The sequence below is a fragment of the Pygoscelis adeliae genome, unplaced genomic scaffold (assembly GCF_000699105.1).
Source record: "Pygoscelis adeliae isolate BGI_AS28 unplaced genomic scaffold, ASM69910v1 Scaffold67, whole genome shotgun sequence".
Lineage (NCBI taxonomy): Eukaryota > Metazoa > Chordata > Aves > Sphenisciformes > Spheniscidae > Pygoscelis > Pygoscelis adeliae.
This window is the reverse complement of record NW_008825271.1, coordinates 5,779,629-5,801,769: the sequence shown is the minus strand read 5'-3', so window position 1 is coordinate 5,801,769 and position 22,141 is coordinate 5,779,629. Positions and strand designations below refer to the sequence as shown.

At 36.3% G+C, this 22,141-nt stretch overlaps 1 protein-coding gene across 1 annotated transcript in view; it reads right to left on the bottom strand.

The window, feature by feature from the left end:
* Nucleotides 1-7,542: 7,542 nt before the first annotated feature.
* GUCY1A3 (guanylate cyclase 1, soluble, alpha 3) overlaps nt 7,543-22,141 on the bottom strand; it is a 15,300-nt gene continuing 701 nt past the window's right edge. Inside the window, exons 2-8 of the mRNA XM_009329802.1 lie at nt 19,382-19,443; nt 17,640-17,698; nt 15,863-16,572; nt 13,872-14,357; nt 13,211-13,354; nt 10,876-11,030; nt 7,543-8,612 (exon numbers count right to left, since the gene is read on the bottom strand). Of these exons, the coding sequence (XP_009328077.1) occupies nt 8,411-8,612; nt 10,876-11,030; nt 13,211-13,354; nt 13,872-14,357; nt 15,863-16,572; nt 17,640-17,698; nt 19,382-19,443 (1,818 nt within the window). The 3' untranslated portion in view covers nt 7,543-8,410. The remainder of the gene's footprint in view (nt 8,613-10,875; nt 11,031-13,210; nt 13,355-13,871; nt 14,358-15,862; nt 16,573-17,639; nt 17,699-19,381; nt 19,444-22,141) is intronic.

The window sequence follows — 22,141 nt, the reverse complement described above, 5'->3', positions numbered from 1 at the left end:
CCGTCGCCCCAGCCTGGTGTGTGTGGGAGAGGCCTGGGAAATAACGTACATCCCTCTCGGTTTTATTTTCCCCGATGTTCGCCTCAGCGGGGAACCCTTCGAACCCCTGTCTTACAGTTTCCCACGCATCAAAAAGGATTTTCCAAATGCTTTTCTCCAGCTGGAGTTGTTTGGACTCGCCTGACACCGAGTCAGAAGACCAGTCAAAGTGCCTGGCAGGGCCATAGTGGTTAGGTAGGTACGTGTAGGGCAACGTGTGCTCTGGTGTCGGTGCCCTTTGCGGTGGCTGCCTTTGCAGGAACAGAAATGCTTCCTCGGTTGTTTCATATCCCAATGCAACCACTTAGCTTTTAGGAAGATAAATGCGCCCTGAAAAGTGAAGAATCTGAGGGGCAAAATGATCGCAGACATTTTTGTTTCTGTGCATTCATTTTTCAGAGACTAGTGAAGTTAAAAGTGTAGTAATGAGTGCTTTCAGGAATGGTTTTTTTGTGTTGTTGAGTCCTTGCCAGTAGCCAATGTGAATAAACACTGCATTGTATCAGTAACCTGCTGCATATGGATTCTCAAAGGGTTCTCCAAGTAAGGTATGACCCTTACAACAGGAGCTTTTGAGCAGAAGATTGCTGACAACATGCCAAGGGCAGTTCAGAATAACACACTGTCATCATATGTTACCATATATATGGAACTAAAAAGATCGTGCAGCACTTGAAAAACCCATTTAGTTTAGAGCCCTTTGTACCATCTAAAGACCTGGCGTCAGTGTACGAAATAAAAATCCTAAGGAGGCTACTGATTTTTTTTGCTTGCTTAAAAAGAATTGAAATATATTCAAGAGAGAATAAGATTATCTATGAGGATTATAGTATGAATACTTGATGGGCTACTACTGTAGTAGCTCTTGGGCAGAAATCTTGCTACATGAAGTCAGTAGAGCCATAGATGCTAATCGATCCAGATGGATTCTAGATGTAAGTAAAATTGCAAAAGTTCAGTCCTTAGTAAGATAGTGCAAAATAAGTTTAAAATTTGAACTGTTCACATACTTCATGAAAAATATTAAAAAAAAAAAGATGGACTATGTGTGTTGGAACTTCCATATAAGTAAGTTAACAAATGACAGCATTTAAAATCTTTTGAAATCTCATCTATTGCTTGGTGAACTTTTGAATCTGTGTTAAGACCTGTTAAAATTGCTAGTAAGTGAGGAGGCAAATTACGGGTTTGCCATTAGAAATTCGGCAAACATCATCTCAGTAGGCATTCCAAGAACAGTAGAGGGAAACCCTGCTTTTAGGTCACGTAGGCATAATAGTCCATTCTACTTCGTTTAACACATTCCAAATCTACTGGGAAATCCAATTCTAGATTTTTTAAAGGATGACCAAGAACAAAAGTTTCAATATAACCAGTTATATATAATAATTTTTAGAAAAAATAACCAAACTACTGATTGAAGATATCTGTGTGGAAAACCAAACAAAAACTGAAGAGATGCAATTCTCTAAAAATCTCTTCAGTCTCCAGGAAATTGGCAACAGAGATGATGTAATAAATCATGCTGTTGTAACCAGACAAAAGGCTATGTTTCCCTATAGCTGAGGACGGTCAGCTTGTCACCAATTAACTAGGATTTGAGTACATCAGGTCACCATCTACTTTTCCTATTTGGTAGGAAGGAAGTTTTGGGAAAATGGGAAAACATACCCTACAATACAAATGCTGTAGTTACATGCACTTTGTAATCTTTGTGTACCTACTGGTGGTAGTAGATCTACACTACTGGAAGATCTAAGACAACACCTGGGAGTTTTGCCCTCTGATGTTGTGTAGTCTTCCTCTTACACACACCCATAAAATAGTTTTGAGGATACAAAATGTCATAGAAGTCCTGACAGCACATCCCAGGCAGGAAACAAGTGTTGTTAAACACTGTTAACAACATCCCCATTGTTCATAAGTTTCAAGGGAATCCACTTGCTCAGTCTGTATATGGGGTAAACCCTCATGCTCATAAAATGATACTAGAGAGATTACATAAAATTCTTTTTGGATATGGTTTTCGGAAAGTAGATTATCCTGGCAATTTTGTGTTCCTGAGTGACACTTTTTCAAAAGTGGTATTTGACCTTTGCTGGTATCTGCAAACGTCAAAATTGATTTAGACAATTGTGAAATTGCCTTTCTTCTTCTGATTTTGTTCAGGCTTGGTAGGTTGCATTTGCAGACTGTTGTTGCGATTAAGCTATTGTAATACAAGTGGAAGTTCTAGCATCCGAAGTGAGATTTGTAAAATGTGAACTGAAAACAGCACAGGCAGAGTTAAAGCAGACAATGATCAATTTAATTTTCTAAAACAGGGATCCCCTTTTAAAAGTTTGGAAGCTGCTGAATTAAAGAATTCAACCAAGTGATTCGCTGAGAGAGACCAGCCTCCATTCCAGATGCCTGCTGAATCAAGACTATCTGGTAGGTCTTAGGCAAGATTTGGTTTCAGCTGAAGGAAAGGCTCCAAGTCAACAAGACAAAGTACATGTCAGACTAAGCTGTTAATACTGGGCTGTGTTTTCAAGGCCCAAGCCTGTCAGTATCAGGACTGTTAGGTCACATGCATTATGCACATCATGCAACCATTTGGACTGTATCTGATGCACTTACATAAAGCCTGCAGCTTATTCACAGTAGCACGCAATCTTATTCCCATTTGGGGACCCTCATGGACTAGGTACAGCTCATGACCTGCTGCCCAGCTGCTTTTTGGTATTCAGGAGTGGGAGGGTAGCTGTGGCGCTAGCCACAGCTGGGACATGCATGGGATGGAATGCTGGCATGAAAGGAGCCTTTTAGAAAGTGTTTTCTGTAACTGAAATCCTACAAGGCAGCTTTTCCACTTTGTGTCCCCCTGAATATGTTTCTCAGGACGAGTTTCCTGCGCTGGCCATTAGAAAGCCAAAAGAGTTACAGTCAGTGATTACAAGAGAAAAACAACTGCTGTACGTTTTAAGTGGTGGTATACATGTTTTTTCCTGATTTGAGATGCTAACTTCATCTGGAAATTCTTGGTGAGATCCATGAAAGCAAAAAGGAGCATAGGACCCTTTTATGCTGTATGAAAGGGCTGTTGCTGAGACAGTAACTTTGGGAAAACCACTAGCTGGCAAAGAACATCTACATTCAGTTCAATATGGTATGTGTTAATACACAAGCACTATAAAACAAAGTATTTTAATAAGTTGCATGTTTTACTTTGGACTTTGCTCTTACAGTTTATATTGCTACTGTAATCCTGAATAAAAATACTGCCTCATATTGTATTGCTGGATTTCACTTACTGAAGATGGAGTTACTTTACTGACGTCAAACTGAATTATGGGTATTTTCTACTTATCTGTTTCAAATCACAATGGTCTGAGACTTGACATTTGGGATTGTCATAATAATACTTCTCAGGTGCAGAAATACACCCTTTTTTTAAGATCACTTCAGGAAGATTCATTATTTCCACTGTACCACTATACACTATTTCACTATACCATTGCATCCATTTTCCAATACTGGTATTGACAAGCTATGACTGAAACAGCCCTCAATATGTCAATCCTGTTTTGTAATGCAATAACCCGTGTAGATTTGAGAAACTCTGTGGGCTCTGTGGCACCCTCCTGTAAGAGGAATGTAATCTTAGCAATGCAGAGCAAACTAATCATATGTCCAAATCTTCCCTAACACCTTCCGCAATCAGTGGAAAGACTCCTGTTGATTTTTATAGGCTTGTAGTCCAAAGCTCCTGGAACACTATTGTCCTCGATATTTCTTTGGCAGGTTTTGTTTGGGCTGAAAAAATCAGAAGAGTGGAAGTGTATCTATGACTTAATCTGCCCCTTTTCACATCCTTTGGATGTTACTGCATGTATTCCTCTAGGTTATTTCCCATTACATGCTCAGAAGATGAGCAAAACAATTTCAGCACAGATCTTCAAAGGAGGCCTTCTAATGGGGCTGCAAAGCAATGTGCTCATTTCCATTTATATTAGGAAACCACTGGCTCAACTTGACTTCACTGTCAGCATCAAAAATCTGCTGAAGCAGATGAGACACACAACTTTATAAGGTTGTTTACTTTGTTTTAGATTATTTCACAGTTTATTATTTCTTTGACTTGCTCTCCAGCTTCATGTTCCAGCCTAACTGCATTTTTAACATGCAGATCCTACTGTTTGTGCTCAGGGGAGTACATATCTTTAAACTGTTACATCTGGATGTAGCAGAGATTCCAGAACCATTGATTATCTTCCATCTTTTATTTGTGCTTCAGTATCAGAGCAATGCTGAGTAACATAAGACAGTGAGTTTTACTCTCTCCCTTTGCTCTGCAGGAAAGGACTGCCAGTGAACTCATGCAAATGGGATTGGGAAATTAAAAAAAAAAAGGCAGCTTATATCTGATTATTTCCTTCCTATGCAGTTGTGAGCAGCCATACCATCAGACATGGTTTTAGAGGTCTCTAAAGACTGTTGTGGCACACATCTTGCAGGCTTTAGAGGTAGAAAAGAAAGTCCTAGCTTTCATTTCAGAAACAGCCTCAAAGTTAAATTTGGTTCATGCCAAGCTGACTTCTGATAAACTGGAGCAGGGCTTTGAAAGCAACACAGTCCCTTGTATGCTGTATGGCAAATAACCACAAAAATTATTGCTGTTGCAGGAAACAAAACTCCCCTTCCACTGCTTTTGCAGAACAATGAGCAGGCATAAAGAATGGTAGCAGCTAGAGTGGCCTGCTAGGTTATAGGATGGGTGGGGTCTGAAAAAGGATCCCCTTGCCAAGATTCAAGAGAAATTCCCCTTAATTCTGATGGCTTTCAGCTGCGAATACTGACTTTGCCTCCTGTACTATCTGTTGCAGCTGTTTCTGCAGAGAATGCAAAAGAAAATGATGGGAGAAATAAACTGCGTTTGGGGGAGGTGTGAATTCTTCCGTTGTAAGATTTCACAGGAAAAAGTAGATCTGTCTTGGGGCTCAATTATCTGTGCATTTCACTGTTTTTTCAGTTTCTGTGAGTTCATTTGCTTTGTTTTTGCACAGTAGTTCAGAAAGAAAACATCAGCTTCACGCTAATTGCACTTCCTCTGACACCAGCAATGAGAATTTTTTTCCAACATCTCCCTGAAATCTTATCAGGTCTTGCCTGAATGAAATAAAATTAGTTGAATTCTTTGCTATGTCACTGTTAAGATTCAAAGGACCCACTTTTTATTTATTTCAAGGGCCATTTACACCTCTTTGGCAAAGAAATTGCAGTGTGATAGAAATGTATCTTCCATCACATAGTGTAAATGTGAACAAGAATCAGCCCCATAGGATCTTCAAGAACTAATAAAATAAAAATTCACATAATAACAAAACTGTTTCTGGACTTAATACTAAGGTATCTGTATATTTATATAAATAGCATTACATAGTCTCTGAAGACTTTCACAATATCATACAACATAATACTATACAAGACATCAGCTTAAAACCAACTGTTTTATTTCCTTGCAAAATCTCCCGGTATTATATCAGTTAAATTGCCTTCCTTTTGTTTATCTCAACAATTTGCTTATTGGCTTTCTGATTCCTTTTTTTCCATTGGCTTTAATTTAAGTGAAAAGATTAGTTAAAAATAATTATCCCTTATTAAATACATATTCATTCAGCAAAAAACTTAAACAGAGGAACAGCTTCAGTGAGACCTAAATTCTTAAGTTATGCTTAAAGCTAAACATAGACTTGTGGGTTTTTTTGCAGAACAGGTCTGAACACAAGTACATTTTAAAGAACTTTCTTGAATCATTGTCTTAAACACATGCCTAAATCCTATTTAATTCACCGAGATTCAAGCATATTGCTTTATGTGTACACTTAAGCACCTTATCAGGATTCTTCTCTGAACTAAGGCTAAAGTAGACATGGGAATGTTTTGAACTTTTCTGAAAAAAAGTTAGTGAAATAGAAAGGAATTCTACAGCAATTCTATCCTAGCTGGTAATGTAGCCTAGGGTGTATTAAAAAATAGGGACTTATAAAAAGTAATGTTGGAAGATACAGAACTTTGGCCTAGGGCACATTTTATTTTACAGAGATACACTTAGGAAGGTGTCAGGAACTGCCATGATGAACATCCTACTGAATGACAGATTTATATCAAATCTGGCTTTGAGAATGGCCATCATCCAGTCCAGCAATAGTTCTTTCCTAGGGACAAAAGGAAATTCGCTCCTAAGAGTCCCTCCCATTCGGTAGATATGGAGAAAGAAATCCTTTTTATTTAAAAGCCTATTTGGTTTTTAACATTCAACAGATGACAGGGATGGATAGATTCCTACTGACTTCAGTCATTACTGACTTAATATCACAAGCCTACCAAAGAGTCAGTAGTCAAATACTCCCACATTTTTAAATCCAGGAGCACCCACATGGGACTGCTACTAGCCTCTGGGTATTTATGCCAATAGAACAGAATTTTCTCACCAAAATAATATTGCAAAGATCAGTTGCCAAGATTTGCATAGTTCTTGTTTCCTTGAAACACTGCTGTTAGTTAGAAATGTTACAAATACGTATGCTTGTATATGTGTGTGTATATATATGGCACATGCAAGAGAGAGATGTGTATATATATATATAATATAGGGAGAGACTTTCAGGTACCATTTTTGTGTCACAGAATTATTTCTAAGCATCTTGGATGGACACAGGAGACCTCAAGCAACAGCAGGATTCAATGTTTCAAGTTTTGTTCAAATGCTGCTTACAGGAAATCTGAATTAAAATACGGTTTTGAAATGTTCTTCGTGCTAGTCCCTTATAAGGATTTTTCTCAAGGCTCTGATGGTACATGTTCTGTATGAGTTTCTACTGCAAAACAGTAGGATAAAACATTATATCGAGCTTCAGAGTGAACCAGTCAAGTTCAGAAAATGAACAGAATGGCAACGTAGTCTAATGTAATTGCTCCTGGTAAATATTCAGAGAGCAAAATCTGATTCAGTGGCAAACAGCTTGAAGAAAGACTTTTATGGCTTGATATGCCAAAACCCAAGAGTTTAAGAGGTTAGAATAGTAACTAATAATATTTGATACTACTGGAAATATTTGTACGTGAGTAAGTAGTGCAGTTCTCCAGCCTGCAGGTTGGGATTAAACCGTGCAGCACAGAGAAATTTTGGTGCAGATGGTTCTGCTAGTTAGAGAGGCAGAATCCTAAACTCAGGACTCATAACTAACTCTATTCTGCCAGTTCTAGAGGCAGACCCTTGAGAGTTCTCCACTCATGTTCCGCCATCCACAATAGAAAAGCTTGTACTGTAGTAATATTAATACTTCGTATGTGTTAAAGCATTTCTGTTCACCTGTAGATTCCTCTGGCAACTTTAAAGTGAGTATACCATAGGCATTTCAATAACATGTCATATCCACATTGCTGTCCTTGAATAAGGATCATAGCTTTAAACTGGTGTGCTTCTGTTCCATTTTATACAGTCTGAATGGAATTTCCTTTCTAAGCAAACACTCCAAGCATGTTTTATTACACTTCTTTTAAAACATTTCAATTTTAAATGACAACAAAAAGAAAACATTTATTGCTCTAATACATAATAGCAAGTGGATATTATTATTTTTTGTAAAGTATTTTAAAAACCCCAAGAACTAAAATATTGTTTGATGATTACAGAGACTTTAGTATGTGATTATACAGTGTTTTAATCTATATTCATTTTATACACAAAATAAAGTTAATGAAACAGTAAGCAGCAAACTCTGCTATGTATATGTGTATTAGCTACAATTAGCAGCCTGATTCAGAAGATGCTGAGCACCCTCAACACGTTGACTCCAGTCAGTGTTAGAAGATGGTCAGCAGCTTCTAGGATGGGGCCCAAATGATGCACTGGAAGGAGTATGTGATAGCAATGACAATATTTTAATGGATATCTTCTTATGGAATCACTAAGAAAATATATTTTAATGGTCATTGATAAGCACCAGCTCACAACACTGCATGTGGCTGCATCACTTGCACATTACATTTCCTGACACACTGCATGTACAATACATCTAGAATTCTCAGCACAGAGAGAACTGAGAAAGTTGTTACGTAGCACTTACAAATTACTACAGGGAAAATGTAGGTTTTAGTAGCATTTTCAACAGTGAAGTTGCAACATTATTTTAGTGACTATGTTCCTTATGCAAAGGAAAAATAAAAAGTAGTCAGTGACATACTTCCTGAAATTTTAATACTGGCTTTCAGGTGTTAACAATCTAAAGTGCTTTCATGTTTCATACATTTTTAAAAATTTTCAATTTATTAAAAAAAACTGAAATATTTATAAATTTATTCTACACACTTGTGAATGTACAATTTAGTCTATTCCTGTTTCCTCACCCAAAAAATTGGCATTGCCATCTCCCAAATCTCTCTTTTGAAACCAAGTCTGTGAGTTTGTTCCTTGAATATAAGCATCCAGAAAATAGCAAATTCCAGGGATATCACTGGGAAAATTTGGTGGAAGCTCTTCTCTCGAGCGAGGTGTGAACACAAAACCTGGATATTCCTTTAACAACCTAGAACAAAAATGAATCATCTTGATTAAAAATGAATCGGTCGCTAATTGTTACTACAAGTGCAGACATTCAATAATTCTTCATGTACAGCAGGGCAGAATGCAGCAAGGCAGAATCTAATTTAATATTTATATGTTATTTACTGAAAATATTAAAAAAATACTGTTTATTTGGTAACCGTGATAACCTATTAACTTGTGCACCAGCACAAACAGAAGTATTGCCTCTCTTTTTTTCTATTGTCAATGTTTTGTAGGTGCTATGTTTGTTGTAAATATTTTCAAAAATGATTTAGTACTGAAAGCTAGCTCAGATTTGCACATGAAACTGACACCATAATTAATGTTTCAGTAAATGAAATGCTGAAAAGCTTATTAACTAAACTACTGAGATCCTCTTACCAATTCTAATAATTTTGCTTTTTCACACATGCGTCCACTAAACCCAGTGGTCTTCTATGTCTGAAACACAGATTGCTAATCTGTAGGGATAAATACTGATGACTGGTATCTAAGCTTCCAAACAATTATTGCAACATACAGGGGTTGTGCAAGGTGCCATAATGTTATCAATATGTGTTTAGAATTTGTGTACGAATCAAAAAGAAAAAAACACTAAACAAAAAGGAGGTTAACACATCATTCACTCAGGGAAAAAAACAAACGTACCACAGCAAAAATAACAACAGTTTACTCTTTAACCAAATTGCCTATTTTCTAGCCACTCAGAGAATTAATTATCTTTTTTTTTTTCAACAGTATACTCATTTCAAATATTCTCTTGAGATGAATACACAGCTATACAGAAACCTACTTATGCCACAAGTTACAGGCAAGTCTTGTGTGGACGAAGTGTCTAACGGTTTTAAGATGAGACTGTAGTCGGTATCATTCAAAATGATTTTCCATATGGATATGGAAAAAAAATCATTGTTGGCCAGCACTGTTCTTCTGACATACATAAGCACTGGCGATGCTAATGCTATCTCTATATTTGTTTAGAGTGCATGATTGAAAAGGTTACTTACTGTGTGCCCTAATACCTGTGCTATTTTTATCTAAATCACCTATACGAGATAATCTAAAGCTTGGCACCCTGTAAGTCACATAGCACATGCTGCAGGGGATGTCGGGATCCTGTGCCAAATTCTCTGCGTGACATTGGACACATAATCTTGCAACAAGGCATTATCAGCTACATGGCAGTGGGTACATTAATTATCGGAACAACTGATGGTCCAGGCTGCAGTGAGGGTACCAGAGCTTCCTTAAAAGGAAAAAATAATTTATATCCATATTTCTGGTTATTTTACCCAGCCAGACATATCACTTTCTACTAGTATATTCACTCTTTACAGTTCATTCTTACAAAACTTTTGGCCACTCTGGAAGAAACAACAGTCTCTATCAGCTCAGTGGCATAAAATTCAGACCTGGACCTGGAATTCAGATGTAGACTGTTGTTACCATCAAATTCAAAACAGTTTCCTATTATTTTGCCTGGCACCTATAAGACACTATTACTTGGCCATGAACATGTTGCAAGGTGATTTTTAAGTACAATTAAACAGATAATACAAAGAGAGTATTAGGTTCAGAGGACAAAGGAAAGATGTATTTCCCATGGGAGAGCCTGCTAGCTGTCTGCATAATCACATAGTACACATTGCTAAAAATGTCTGATCTGAGTGGATAAACAGTACAGCCTAAGTTCCATACTAAAAGGTTTAAACTGAGTTGGGATCAAGACCTGTATAAACTAAACACTGGCATGGTTGATTCATTGCAACCTATTTATTCATCTTCCCTAACCAAAAGAGAATGAAGATGTGTAGGGTGATGTTTAACAATTCTTCAGTTACGTTGTTATTTTCAAGGGCACTTGCAGCCACTTTGGCATCCAGTTCACACTGAAAGCCATAGAGCTCAAAGAGGAGCCAACTATATGAAAGAAGAAAAAAAAAAAAAAGCAAGAGGTATACAGCTGCAGGGTAAGAAGCAAAATTGGCCCAGGCAGTCCATTTATTTTGAATGTAACATCTGAAAAATAAATATCAGCTGTTCTTTTTCACCCGTTTTCTTGCTGCTGGTAGTTGTATTCTGACTAAAAATAACCATGGTGCATTCATGAGCAGTCAGATAAAAAGAGAAAAAGGAAAATAAACAGCAGTACTTCAGAGGGGAAAAAAAAAAAGAACAGGAAGATAACAAACTATTACAATAACTACTTCAGGTGGACATTTTACAGATATGAAGCACTGTACCTGTAAGTTGTTGGGCTGACATTTATTTTTCTAGGTATACTGCAAGATTCAAACTTATTGGCAAGGGTTACATTATTTCCAAAAAGGCAATAACGAGGCATTTTAACCCCAACAACTCCAGCAAAGACAGATCCAGAATGAAGGCCAATACGCATCTTTAAATAAAAGACAGAAAACAGCATTATTAAGTAAAATAAAACAGTTAAAGTCAGTTTGATAAATTCTTCCTCTATTAAAAAAAAAAAAAGAAATAATGAGCTACTAATATAAATTGAGTTAGCACAGTCTCCTTAAAATGTCTGTATTCTGGTCATCACTGCTTGTGGAGAGGAAACTAGCTGAAGTTTACCTTGCTTTGCATTTATAGTATCTAATCCTTCATCTGATATGACTGTGATAATGCTGGTCTCTGTGGCAGTAAATTGATCTAGAAATATCAGCAGGAGTTACTATGACAGTTGGATGCTTTCCTGGGAGGAATTACATGACACAATGTTGTTAGACTGGTCACAGTTAATGAATAGTACTTGCTTTGCTGTTAAGGTCAGAAGACAAGTCTTAGGGAATAGCAAAGACAGTATGTATATGCTGTAGTTCCAACTGAACTCTATTGACAAGGCCACACATAGAGTAAATCCCAATCCCAGAGTACAGAATTTTAGTAATTAATCAAATTATACAGCAGTTGAAACATTTTGATACCTCTTCTTTGTAACTTGTACTCAGATTTGTGAGTTTTGCTTAGCTGGTGCTGCTTTCTACGTTCCTTTTTTTTTTTTTTTGGAGATGTGTTCTTTTTCTTATGTGTATTATACATATGTAGACATGTTTTCTTCAGAATAGCACTCTGACACAATAATGGCATGATGTCGGGAAGCTTGCATATCTACTATGTATGCTACTCTTTACATATCAAGAGAATATCACATCATTATGAAGAAGTCACAATTTCTAATTTCGAGCGGAAAAGCAGAAAAGCCTGCAAAAAAAGCAAAATCCACCCACACAGCAAAGATGGCTGAAATATGTACAGCTATATACAAGTCTGATTTAAAGTAAGCGGTTTGCAGTCACGCTTTTTTCTTTGACAATTGATATATAAAATGGCAGTAGACTGTGTGACATATTTGTTGCTCTGCAATACAGCCAATGCTTTCATGAAGCATTTCATTAAAATAGATGCATGCTTTCATTAAAAATAGAAAGATTCAGTTTTCTTCTAAGAAGCTTCTAGCAGGTACTTACACAATTTTTTTCTCCCTATTCTAAAATTACTTTTTAAAATGTAGTAGCATTCCTCATTCAAAATTATAAAGGTATGATTTGTGTGGAAATTGTAAACATGTTATAATATTGTCAAGATGTTTCCAGATTTTTTAAGTGTAATTTAATTTGATATTGTGAAATAGAGAAAGAACGACATTTATTTATAATGTAATACTGCTGTTCTCTGTTATAAATGTGGAGTATGTAATTCTCTTAATAACCATTTTCTTTGTCTTGGAATACAGATATTCCTTAATCTAAAATTAAAGAAGCCTGAAGTTTTCTAAAGGAACAAATGAACAGATAAATGTTAAAAATGAGCAAATGAAAGGCATAATGAACTGAGACACCTGTATTAAAAATAATAAGACCTCATTCCAGGACATTTGAATTTAGTAGAAGGCCCATATCACTTGTCATGCACACAGGCCTTCCTCTTTTTTTCTCAGTGAGAGGTAAACCTACATGAAAAGTTCAGTACATGTGTGAGTCCTCATTGAAAGGAAGCCGTAAATATAACTACCACTGAATCTAACAGTCGCTTTGACAGCATTAACACCACTATCTTACGGTAGTGGTTCAGTATCTGACTGTAAAACAAGAACAGCAACAGAATCCTTTAAAGATGTGTAGACTACTGCAATCCGAACATGTCTTTGATGATTCATATTTATACCTGTTACCTCAAAAGACTTAGATGTTCTCATTCGGTCTAGTTTTGAGAGGGGATTAGTCTCCTCATTAGAAAACAGTAACAGAATATTCCATGCCACCGACAAATTTATTGCTACTGAGACAAAAACTGCAGCATGTCAGTGTGCACCTATTGATTCCACTGCATTTAAGTCTTTTAGGTTGATTTTCAGATCTCTGTTTCATCTTTACCTCTCCACAAAACTCTCATTCATAGAACTAAAAAGGTCAGCTTCTCCAGCTGTACGCACTCGATTTCCCACCTTGTCTGAGTTAATGCAACGATGTGAAATTTCCTTGAGACAAAAACACCAAAAGCAACTAAACAAGCAAAAATGCCCACTTTAACCATATAAAATACAATAAAATATATGACCTTGATAGGCTCTCCATGGGGAGACACCACCTCATCTGACAGCTCCATCATCTTCAGGGCCATCAACGCTATTTGAACGGCATGAGTTTCACTTTCTTTGTGTAAACCTCCAGCGACGCAGTAGGCATCTCCAATAGTCTCAACCTAAAACAGGCATATTTGTTCCTTACTGTTAGACTGCTTGACATATAAAAGAATAGTCTGTGGCTTCAGTAAGAATTGTACCTACATATTGACTGAGTCTTATTTCTCCTGCTAGGTTATTTAAGTACGGGGCAAATCCTGCAGTATCATTCAAAAGGAAAAATTGCACAACTTGTATTTATTGCTGGGCATGATGCTAAAATACTTTTCCTTGCTCACCTGCTGTCAGGCACCCATAGCTACATTAAACACCTATTTACTCCAGATTCACAGCACTGTCATTGAAATTAATTTTTAAAATTAACTCTTAAGTTTTGATGGGTTTCTCTCTTGGCTGCACGAACAGCTCATTTTGTTGTTGTTTTTTTGTTTTGTTTTGTGATTTATTTTAATATGTCTTTCTTATAATGAAGGTTTAGGGCAAAATAATTTTTAGACTTCTATTATCCTCTGTCCCATTTAGTCTTCATTTCCTTTCCTGCCCCAGAACCCCACAGAAATGCAATAAATTGTGTACCTTGTAGACATCTAGCTCTCCACATTGGTAATCAAAGCGAGTATAAAGCTCATTAAGCATGGTGATAACCTGCATAGGTGAGCATTGGGAACAGATGGCAGTGAATCCAACTATGTCAGAGAAAAGCATTGTGACATTATTAAATTTCTTGGCTTGCACAACTTGTCCCTGCCACAGCTGCTGAGCAACCTCTCCAGGAAAAATGGAAAACAGAAGATCTACGGTCTTCTTCTTTTCTTCTTCAAGTGCTTGATGGGCCTGCTCAAGGGTTGCTTTTAGCTTTCCTAACCTCTTCTTCAGTCCATCCTGAGCTCTGGCCTGCTCTCCTATCAGAACAACATCTCTCAATGCATTGTGAATGGGAATATCTGAGAGGTACAATCCACGTCCTGTAAAATCTTCCAGTCTATCCACACAAGGAGATCCCAAGAATAGGATGGCACTGGACTCAAAAATATAGATCATTTGGCCTTTAAGATCCATTACCTGAAACAGTTAAAGAAACAAGAATTCATGCAAAACATGCATGGCAATAGTTTAGAAGCAAGATGTTTTAGAGGAAATACATTTTGCTGAAACGTAGGAAAATCAGACTGGTCCATAGTCCTTACTTTTTCATTTAGTTGCTTAAGAGAAAACATGGGGTGCTAAATCATAGAGCCATCAAATAAGTTTATTTTGCTTGAGCCTTCTGGTACAAAAGTTAGACCACAACTTAAGGATAAACACTCAATTATGTTTGAGTATCAGTATCAGTTTTAGCTTAGGAAGAAAAGAAAAACAAAAAGAAGAATTTTGTGCATTTTCATCTATTGATAAAATGTTACTGACTGTAGTGGCCTATGAATTTCTGCTAATAACTCTAGTGTTTAGTTCATGCACCACTTTCTTTGTAAGATAAAGTGAGAAAATCTGCTTCAATTTTATAGGATGTTCAGTACTCACTGCAATTTAAAATTAAAGGTATAAATGGCAGAAATATGCCATTTTAATGATCTAAAAAAGCAAAATATTTTGTGTGACGAGTTTTTATGTCCCTTCTGTATTCAGTTGTGTAATGTGCAAGGTGCTGCAGAGCTCTGCTTAACACTGCTTTGAAAGACCATTTTTTGAAGAAAAATTGTTACTTGCTAATAGACATTTGCATATGTAAGTACATGCAAAAGCAAAGCAGAATCTACTACCCCTTATAATTATTAAACTGTTGCCTAGTGCAGAAACGGATCTGAGATGAAGTAGCTAATCAGTGCTACATTTTTTCCCACTTCATTAGTAACTGGGTGAAACCTTTATACCATTCTTCATCTAAGTTCTTGGAGTGTTGAGTCTGAACTGGTAATTCATCCTGGAGTGCCTCAGGTGTACATAAGTTGGAATTCAGGTGGGGCCAGGGATGAATAAAAGCAGCCATTGAATATTCAATGTTTTTTACTGTCTCAGGTCATTTGCCACAGACCAAGCTTCAGCAAAGATAGTAAGTAATCCCATCAGCTGAAACAAAGTGGAACCTTTGGCGACTGCATCTGATGAAAACATCAGGATATCAAAGATACCAAAGGCTGAATGAGCACAGAAAATGTCTATTTCTTTCCCCAAATCCTAGAGCTGTTGTTTCCAGATGACTGAGGGGCACTTTGGTAAAGCTTTCCCTGTCTTTGTGTTGGAGATGCCCTTATTCTCAGCAGCATGGCATGTCATTGGCTTTATCTCAATTTACTGAGTTTATCTCAATATTTCAAATTATTTTTTTTAATACAATCAAGTTAACAGTCAAATTTTACTTGTGTAAAAGTACTAAAGCAGAGTTTTGACTGAATATTGGCTTCGGAATCTGAATTACATTAGCGTGCCCTCAATAAATCATTATTATTCAGTTGTATTAGATGTTGAGAGGTAAACAATGCAAAGTGCACCATGTTTTGTGGCTATTTTAACTCTACTTGAAGAAAACAAATTCCTTAGAGAAGTAATGATTATAAAAAGTCTCTTACCATGGATGATTTCATATCAGTATAATCCCATCTTCTGACTCGTACAGTAAACTGCATATTTAGCATTGTCATTATTCCACTAAAAGTGCAGCTTACTTTGGGGGTAAGAATTTCAAAATACTCTTCAAAATTGGGCTTAGCTTGAAATTCTCTCCTGGTCAAAAGTCTTCTTATCCCATTTCCAATTTGAAGAACTGACATATCCTTGTCAAACATAAAATGAAATGGGAAAGTCTTACAGAACACAGAGGCAGGAATCACAAGTGAAGACTGTGGTTTACATGGAGATAAGGAAGGTTTTGCACTTTTGACTTGTATAGAGTACAGTAAATAAGGCTGATTAGCAAACTCAGTGCAGTCATTATGGAAACAAGGAGGCATGAGCATCACTTCCACCTCAGTTTCATACAAAATATGAGCTGCTGCTTTAATAATACCAGATAGAATAAGACTTGTGATTTTCTTAGGAAAGAAATAATACACATTTAAGAAGTCCTGATCTTTCTCCAGGCATAATATGGAGGCGTCTTCAAGTCTGTCCTTTTTTCCTGCTTCTTGGCTGTGGCCACTCTGCTTCAGCAGAGTGGTGAAACTGTTCAAGAAGTCCTTAAGGGTTCCTCCAATAACCCCTAATATGTGTTCATCCTCTTCATAGCATATTTTGAATAGCTCTTCACCAAGAGATTCTTGTAGGGACTCCACAGGAACACCTGCGTGGAACCACATTTTAGTCAGAACTGCACTCATCACACTGAATCTCAGGCTAACCTCCACTTTTTTTCATGCTAGACCAAATCTAATTAGCAATATCCTTCCCTGATCCAGCACTGACACCTGAGGGCCCTCTCATTTAGGTGTTCTGCTGTAACCAAAGACATACTCGTGTTGCCTGGAAAACAGGGAGACAATCAGTTGTAGTTTGGAAAGATCCAAGACTCAGTGTTCTTTGTAGAGATGTAGACAGAATGGCAAGGATTTAACTCAATTCTCTTAGCTTGATATAAAGAAATAAAATAAGAATTTAAAAACTTAAAATAAGAATAAAAAGTAAGAATAAAATATGATCTGTGCACACATGCAGATATAAGTACTATGCCTGATCCAATAAATTAAATGACCCTAGGAATATTCCAGGGCGCTGAAGCCAATTGGCACAGAACAGCTCACATTTTTGCTAGTAAATTTGTTTTAACAGGATAGCTGCATGTAGACTGACTGTTGGGAATGTCCCAACTCCCCACTGTTACGGGGAATCATTTGGAAAAGTGTTATCTGTCACAGGCCAACTGTGTGCCAGGACCAGGTTAACAGTTTAAGTGTACAGAAGACCATGTTTCAGCTCCTGGAAATGTTAATTTACTATTACAGATGTAGCCAGAGGGTTCCGTATTGCAAATTACAGCAGTTCTCTTTGACATCGACTACAGTCCTTCAGAAGATGAAAAGGATCAAACAGTTTTTCATGAGTATAAAACTGTAACTTATTACTGAATGTATGTTACAACTCGCTCTAGATGTTGGATCTTAGGGGTGGATGATTCTATGACAGCTCAGACTTGAGAAGCTCATCTCTTTATCTCAAATTTTGACACTCTGAACTGTTAGTTGCAGAGATTGCAGTTTAGGCTCTGTGTTGTCAGCATCACTGCAGCCCTTACATGGAGAAAATTATTCTTAGTAACAAGACTAATTTATATATACATATATTATTTTATATATATAACTTATAATCTATATATTTTTTATATTTATCTCTTATTAAACAAGCTTACATTACCTGCTGCATTAGCATGATCACTGATTATTTTTTCAAAATCTTCTCTATCCCCAGTTTTTCTGTAAAGATCATAAAAATATAATTAAAACCTCTGAAAAATCAAGATAAACATGGTAAAAATAGTAAGTAACAGAACTTACCTACCTTGTCTTTAATGTGTACAGACCAAGTTTTACTGATCAAATAGGCAGTTTTTCATTAATTCAAAATAGGGTCTTGGTAGGATCTTAGATTATCCTGTGCATTTGTGATAAATTAAAGTTTTAGTGGTCTGAGCTCAGATTACGGATTGAGGCCAAATGCTATAGACTGTCATTGATTAAAAACTCTTGGGTTGCAACAGTCCTGTTTTTTGTTTGGGTCGGGTTTTCTGCTTGAAGCCATAACTATATTTCATAATGTATTGTAACATATGATTGGAATTTATATTCAAGCATTTATTGGAATTACATTGCATTAAATTCAAAAGAGGTGAGAAAGTATTTCTGTTTTGAGAGGAAATACCAATAACAACTATTAACTTCAAAATTACTTGTTCATTGGTAGTAATCCAGATTCTGTGACACAAAACCTCTGTGTTCTCTGAGGTCAATAAACATCAATCTGAATGTCAGACCCAAAATGATAAGAAGGACATGTAGCTTAGATTAACCTCCATATAAGGAATAAGCTTTTGATACATGCTTTCCGAATTTCTTCACTTGAATTATCTTAGATATATTTATATGCAAAAGCAATGCAGATGTTTAGATCTCATTTACATTTGCATTATTACATCATTCAGAATAGCATAATAATTTTTTGTTTCAAACTAATACTCCAGGAAGCAACACATAATTAAAGACAGGGAAAATATTCATATCAATAAGCCAGTCAGCAATTGCAATGCACATCTGACCAGCTTTCCTTGGTTCAGTCAATGCATGCCATTTCAATACTTTGAAAATATCAAGTATCATTTAAAAGATACATTGTAATTATCTATTCTTATCAAGGTGAGCAACAGTGTAGTTTCCAACTTCATTATTTTTCTCCACTTTTGAACGGAGATTTAAACAGAGGGGCTTATTTTTTCAGATGCATTCAATAAATTGAATCCTCAATGTATAATGAGACGCTAAGAAATTCTCACTCCCTACAAGGCTCAGATGATTAATATTGGATTAGTACTAAGGAGTGCTGAAAATCAAGCTGAGTTCCTCAGACACAGAAACCAGAAGCCAAGTGAGCCCAGTGAAAACATGCATGTCAGTACCTGTAGCGTATGATTGTTCAGTGTATCAGAAACCAAATTTTTTTGTATAATACTAATCACTTGCATTTAAAATTCTTTTCCTGGGATCTTAGAAACACTGGGCTAGATCCATATACAACCATATCTACCTTTCCATGCCTGAGTAGTCTCTGAGTTCCTCCAAAACACCTGCTCATTTTAAACAAAGTCCTTGCCTGTTTCCCTGCACAAATGGCTAAATTTGCCCATTAAGTCAACTTTGTGAGTGATTTAAATATTTGTGAATATTTTTAAATAAACCATTTTAGTAAATTTAAAATTTAAATTTAATAATCTAAAATAAATCATTATTAACTTACATTACATGAAATGTTACACACCAATTTGACACGATAATTGAAAACAGATTCCAGAAGTCCTGATTCCCAGTCACCACCCCAGTCCTTATGAACTGTCTGCAAAACATTTTTGCTGTGAAGTTAGTTGCAAATCCATTACACATACATACCTAGTTTCTTTTATTCTGTGTTTTGCAAGTGTTCTCTGAAGTGCAAGATTTAGCCTTTCAAACTAGGGAAGAAAAAAATGTATGTTGATTAAAATGTCATTGCTGAAAATTTAATCACAAGAGTAACATTTTTATAAAAAGAAGAATGACTTCATTGTCCTTGGGACTAACATCTTTTTTTAAGATGGTATAGTTGTTAGAAACAGCATGTCATTTCTGTGTTTTGGGTTTAGTTTTTGTCGATGTCTTCAGCTCCGGTACCACTATAATTAACCCCTTAGCTCATGTGCATCAGTGGTTGTGCATTTTAAATATAGTGATGTGCTTTACGTCCAAGTTGTCAGATGGCAATAAAGACAGTGCTGCTAAGAAATAAGTATAACTAACCCAACTTTCTACTATTATACATTCCCCCCAAAAAAACCCAGCCTAGCATGGATGCAAAATGTAGAAAGAAATCTTTTAAGTTTAAAATATATTCTCCTAACAGAAAAAGCTAGTTATATTCTGCATTATGCCCAGAGCAAAACGGTAAAAAGTGGCTCTTCTACCTAGTAACTTTTCTTGGAATATTAAAAGTTAAATTTTTTTCAGGGCAATTTTAAGAAGTGTCAAGATTGAAATTGCAAAAAGCAACAGAGGTTCAAACGCGGCTATAAAAGATCAATATAGCATTCTGTGCTTCAGATTACCTCCTTTTCTGTTTTCAAGACTATGGCATTTCAAGACAATGTTAGAACAATTTATTTTGTATTTGTAGAAAAAGAATTTTGGCTATGTACTCTGCAAACCCAAATATCCTCCAGATGAAAATCTAGTCACTGTAGATAACCTTTGTAAAAGGATTCTGTAATAAAAGAAAGACGCTTTAGAGTATCATGAAGATTTACCTTAATTTACCTCAATGCCATGGTTCCATATCCTTTCTGTAGTTCCTAATTGGAACAGATACAACACTTTCCAAACATGCATATTTCAATTTGTTGGGGACAGTAAAGCTGTCTTATGTACATAGTCTCTGATCATTTGAAACCCAAACTTCCCATAAAGACAGGGTCATAGAGTAGTACGATACTGCCATGATAGAATTTGGCTGTGAGGCTTGCTGTGATCTGGCTTTTTTTTGGTTCTCATTCCCTGATGAAACTAGCGGTTTCTACTGCATCTTTTACTTTTTGTATTTTCGGAAGGAAAGTTTGCACACCTGAAGAAAATATCATGTGAAAGAAAGGCAATATATTCTGGAGACTTTTTCCAAGCAAAGATCTAAATTGAATAACTGTTCTACCATGTAAATGAACACAATGTAAATTACATGTGCGTATAAACTAGTGCAGTAAGTGGAATGCCATCCAATTAATTACTCATCTCTGAACAATGTTCTCTATATTTCTGTAAACACCCAAAGAAGCAAACAAAATAATCACACGTGCTACATTATATCTCAAATTTAATCAAAAGTTCTGGATGCACTTATGTCCTGGACTTCCATGCACAACTCACTGCTTTCATGAGGACTTCATTAATCAGTCGGGGTCGTCATGCGGCCCCCTGTTTTGGAGTTTCCAATTGGAAAGATGATTTTAGTCACTCATAGTTAAGTAAGGCACTATAAAGTCTCCAAGCAATGAAAAACATGTTTTTAAACAAGCAAAACCCTTCTATGGAGAACCAGGATTGGGAAGATGCTTAGGTCTTGACCCCAAATCGGCATGAGAACAGACTGCTATACTTGGACAAAGTTCCAACAAATATGACTTGAATAACTGTAAATAGCAGTGACAATAACCTGGAACTTCAGTAGCTCCTGGGGTACATGGTCGTAATATCCTTGACTTTACCAAGCTTTTGTCCCAGCTGATGAACTAGCCTATCATGATTATAAAATGGGCAGCTGCATACATTTATACCACTCTTTAAAAAAAAACCAAACCAGTTATTTCATTAACAATACCACCAACAACTATATACTACAAAAGCAATACAGCAATCATGACACCATAGATAGAGTGCTTTGCCAGTTCATTCCTGAGTTAAAAGTCCTTTCCTTTATACATTTAAAGATCAGTTTAAAGGGATTAGTTTCTTCTGTGTAAGTGCAGCAGAGGTAAAAAGGGGTCTATCAAAAATTGATTATGTAGAGTTTTAGCGAAAGGGCAATAGATGAAGAGTTGCAAAAACAGATCTGCATATAGATTTAACAAAAGTCCGGCACTTTTAGTAAGGTGCACTGAATGTCCAAGTAATAGAATTGTAATTAATTGAGCACACAGAGTTGGCCATTTGCCATTTGTAGTCCCAATACATACCAGTCAGTCCCTTCACACTTTCCACAGAATTTGAGGCAAGCCCAAGTATTGAATGTTATGGAGCTGCATTTTTCATGTTCTTTTTATAGAGACAAACCACGGTATTCATCTCCACCATAGCAAACCACTGTGCATGCACTGTAGCTGTTTTCAGTTGAGTTGAGCAGAAACATAAGAATACCTTTGTGGTAAACACCGACATTAATGTTTTTAAAAATAGTATGGTGGGAGGTTAGCATCATAGCAGATGAAAACAGCTATTTTAATTTTTTTGTGATAATGACTAATGTACTTAGCAGTATGGATTCAGTTTAGGTGAATTGTTGAGGTGACCACATAATTTACATAATTAGGTAACAAGGCAGAGTTTTTCTAATTGTATCTCCATGTAAAAAAATTGCTACAGATATACATGGATTTAAAAGGAACAATTAAAATGATCAGTGGAAGG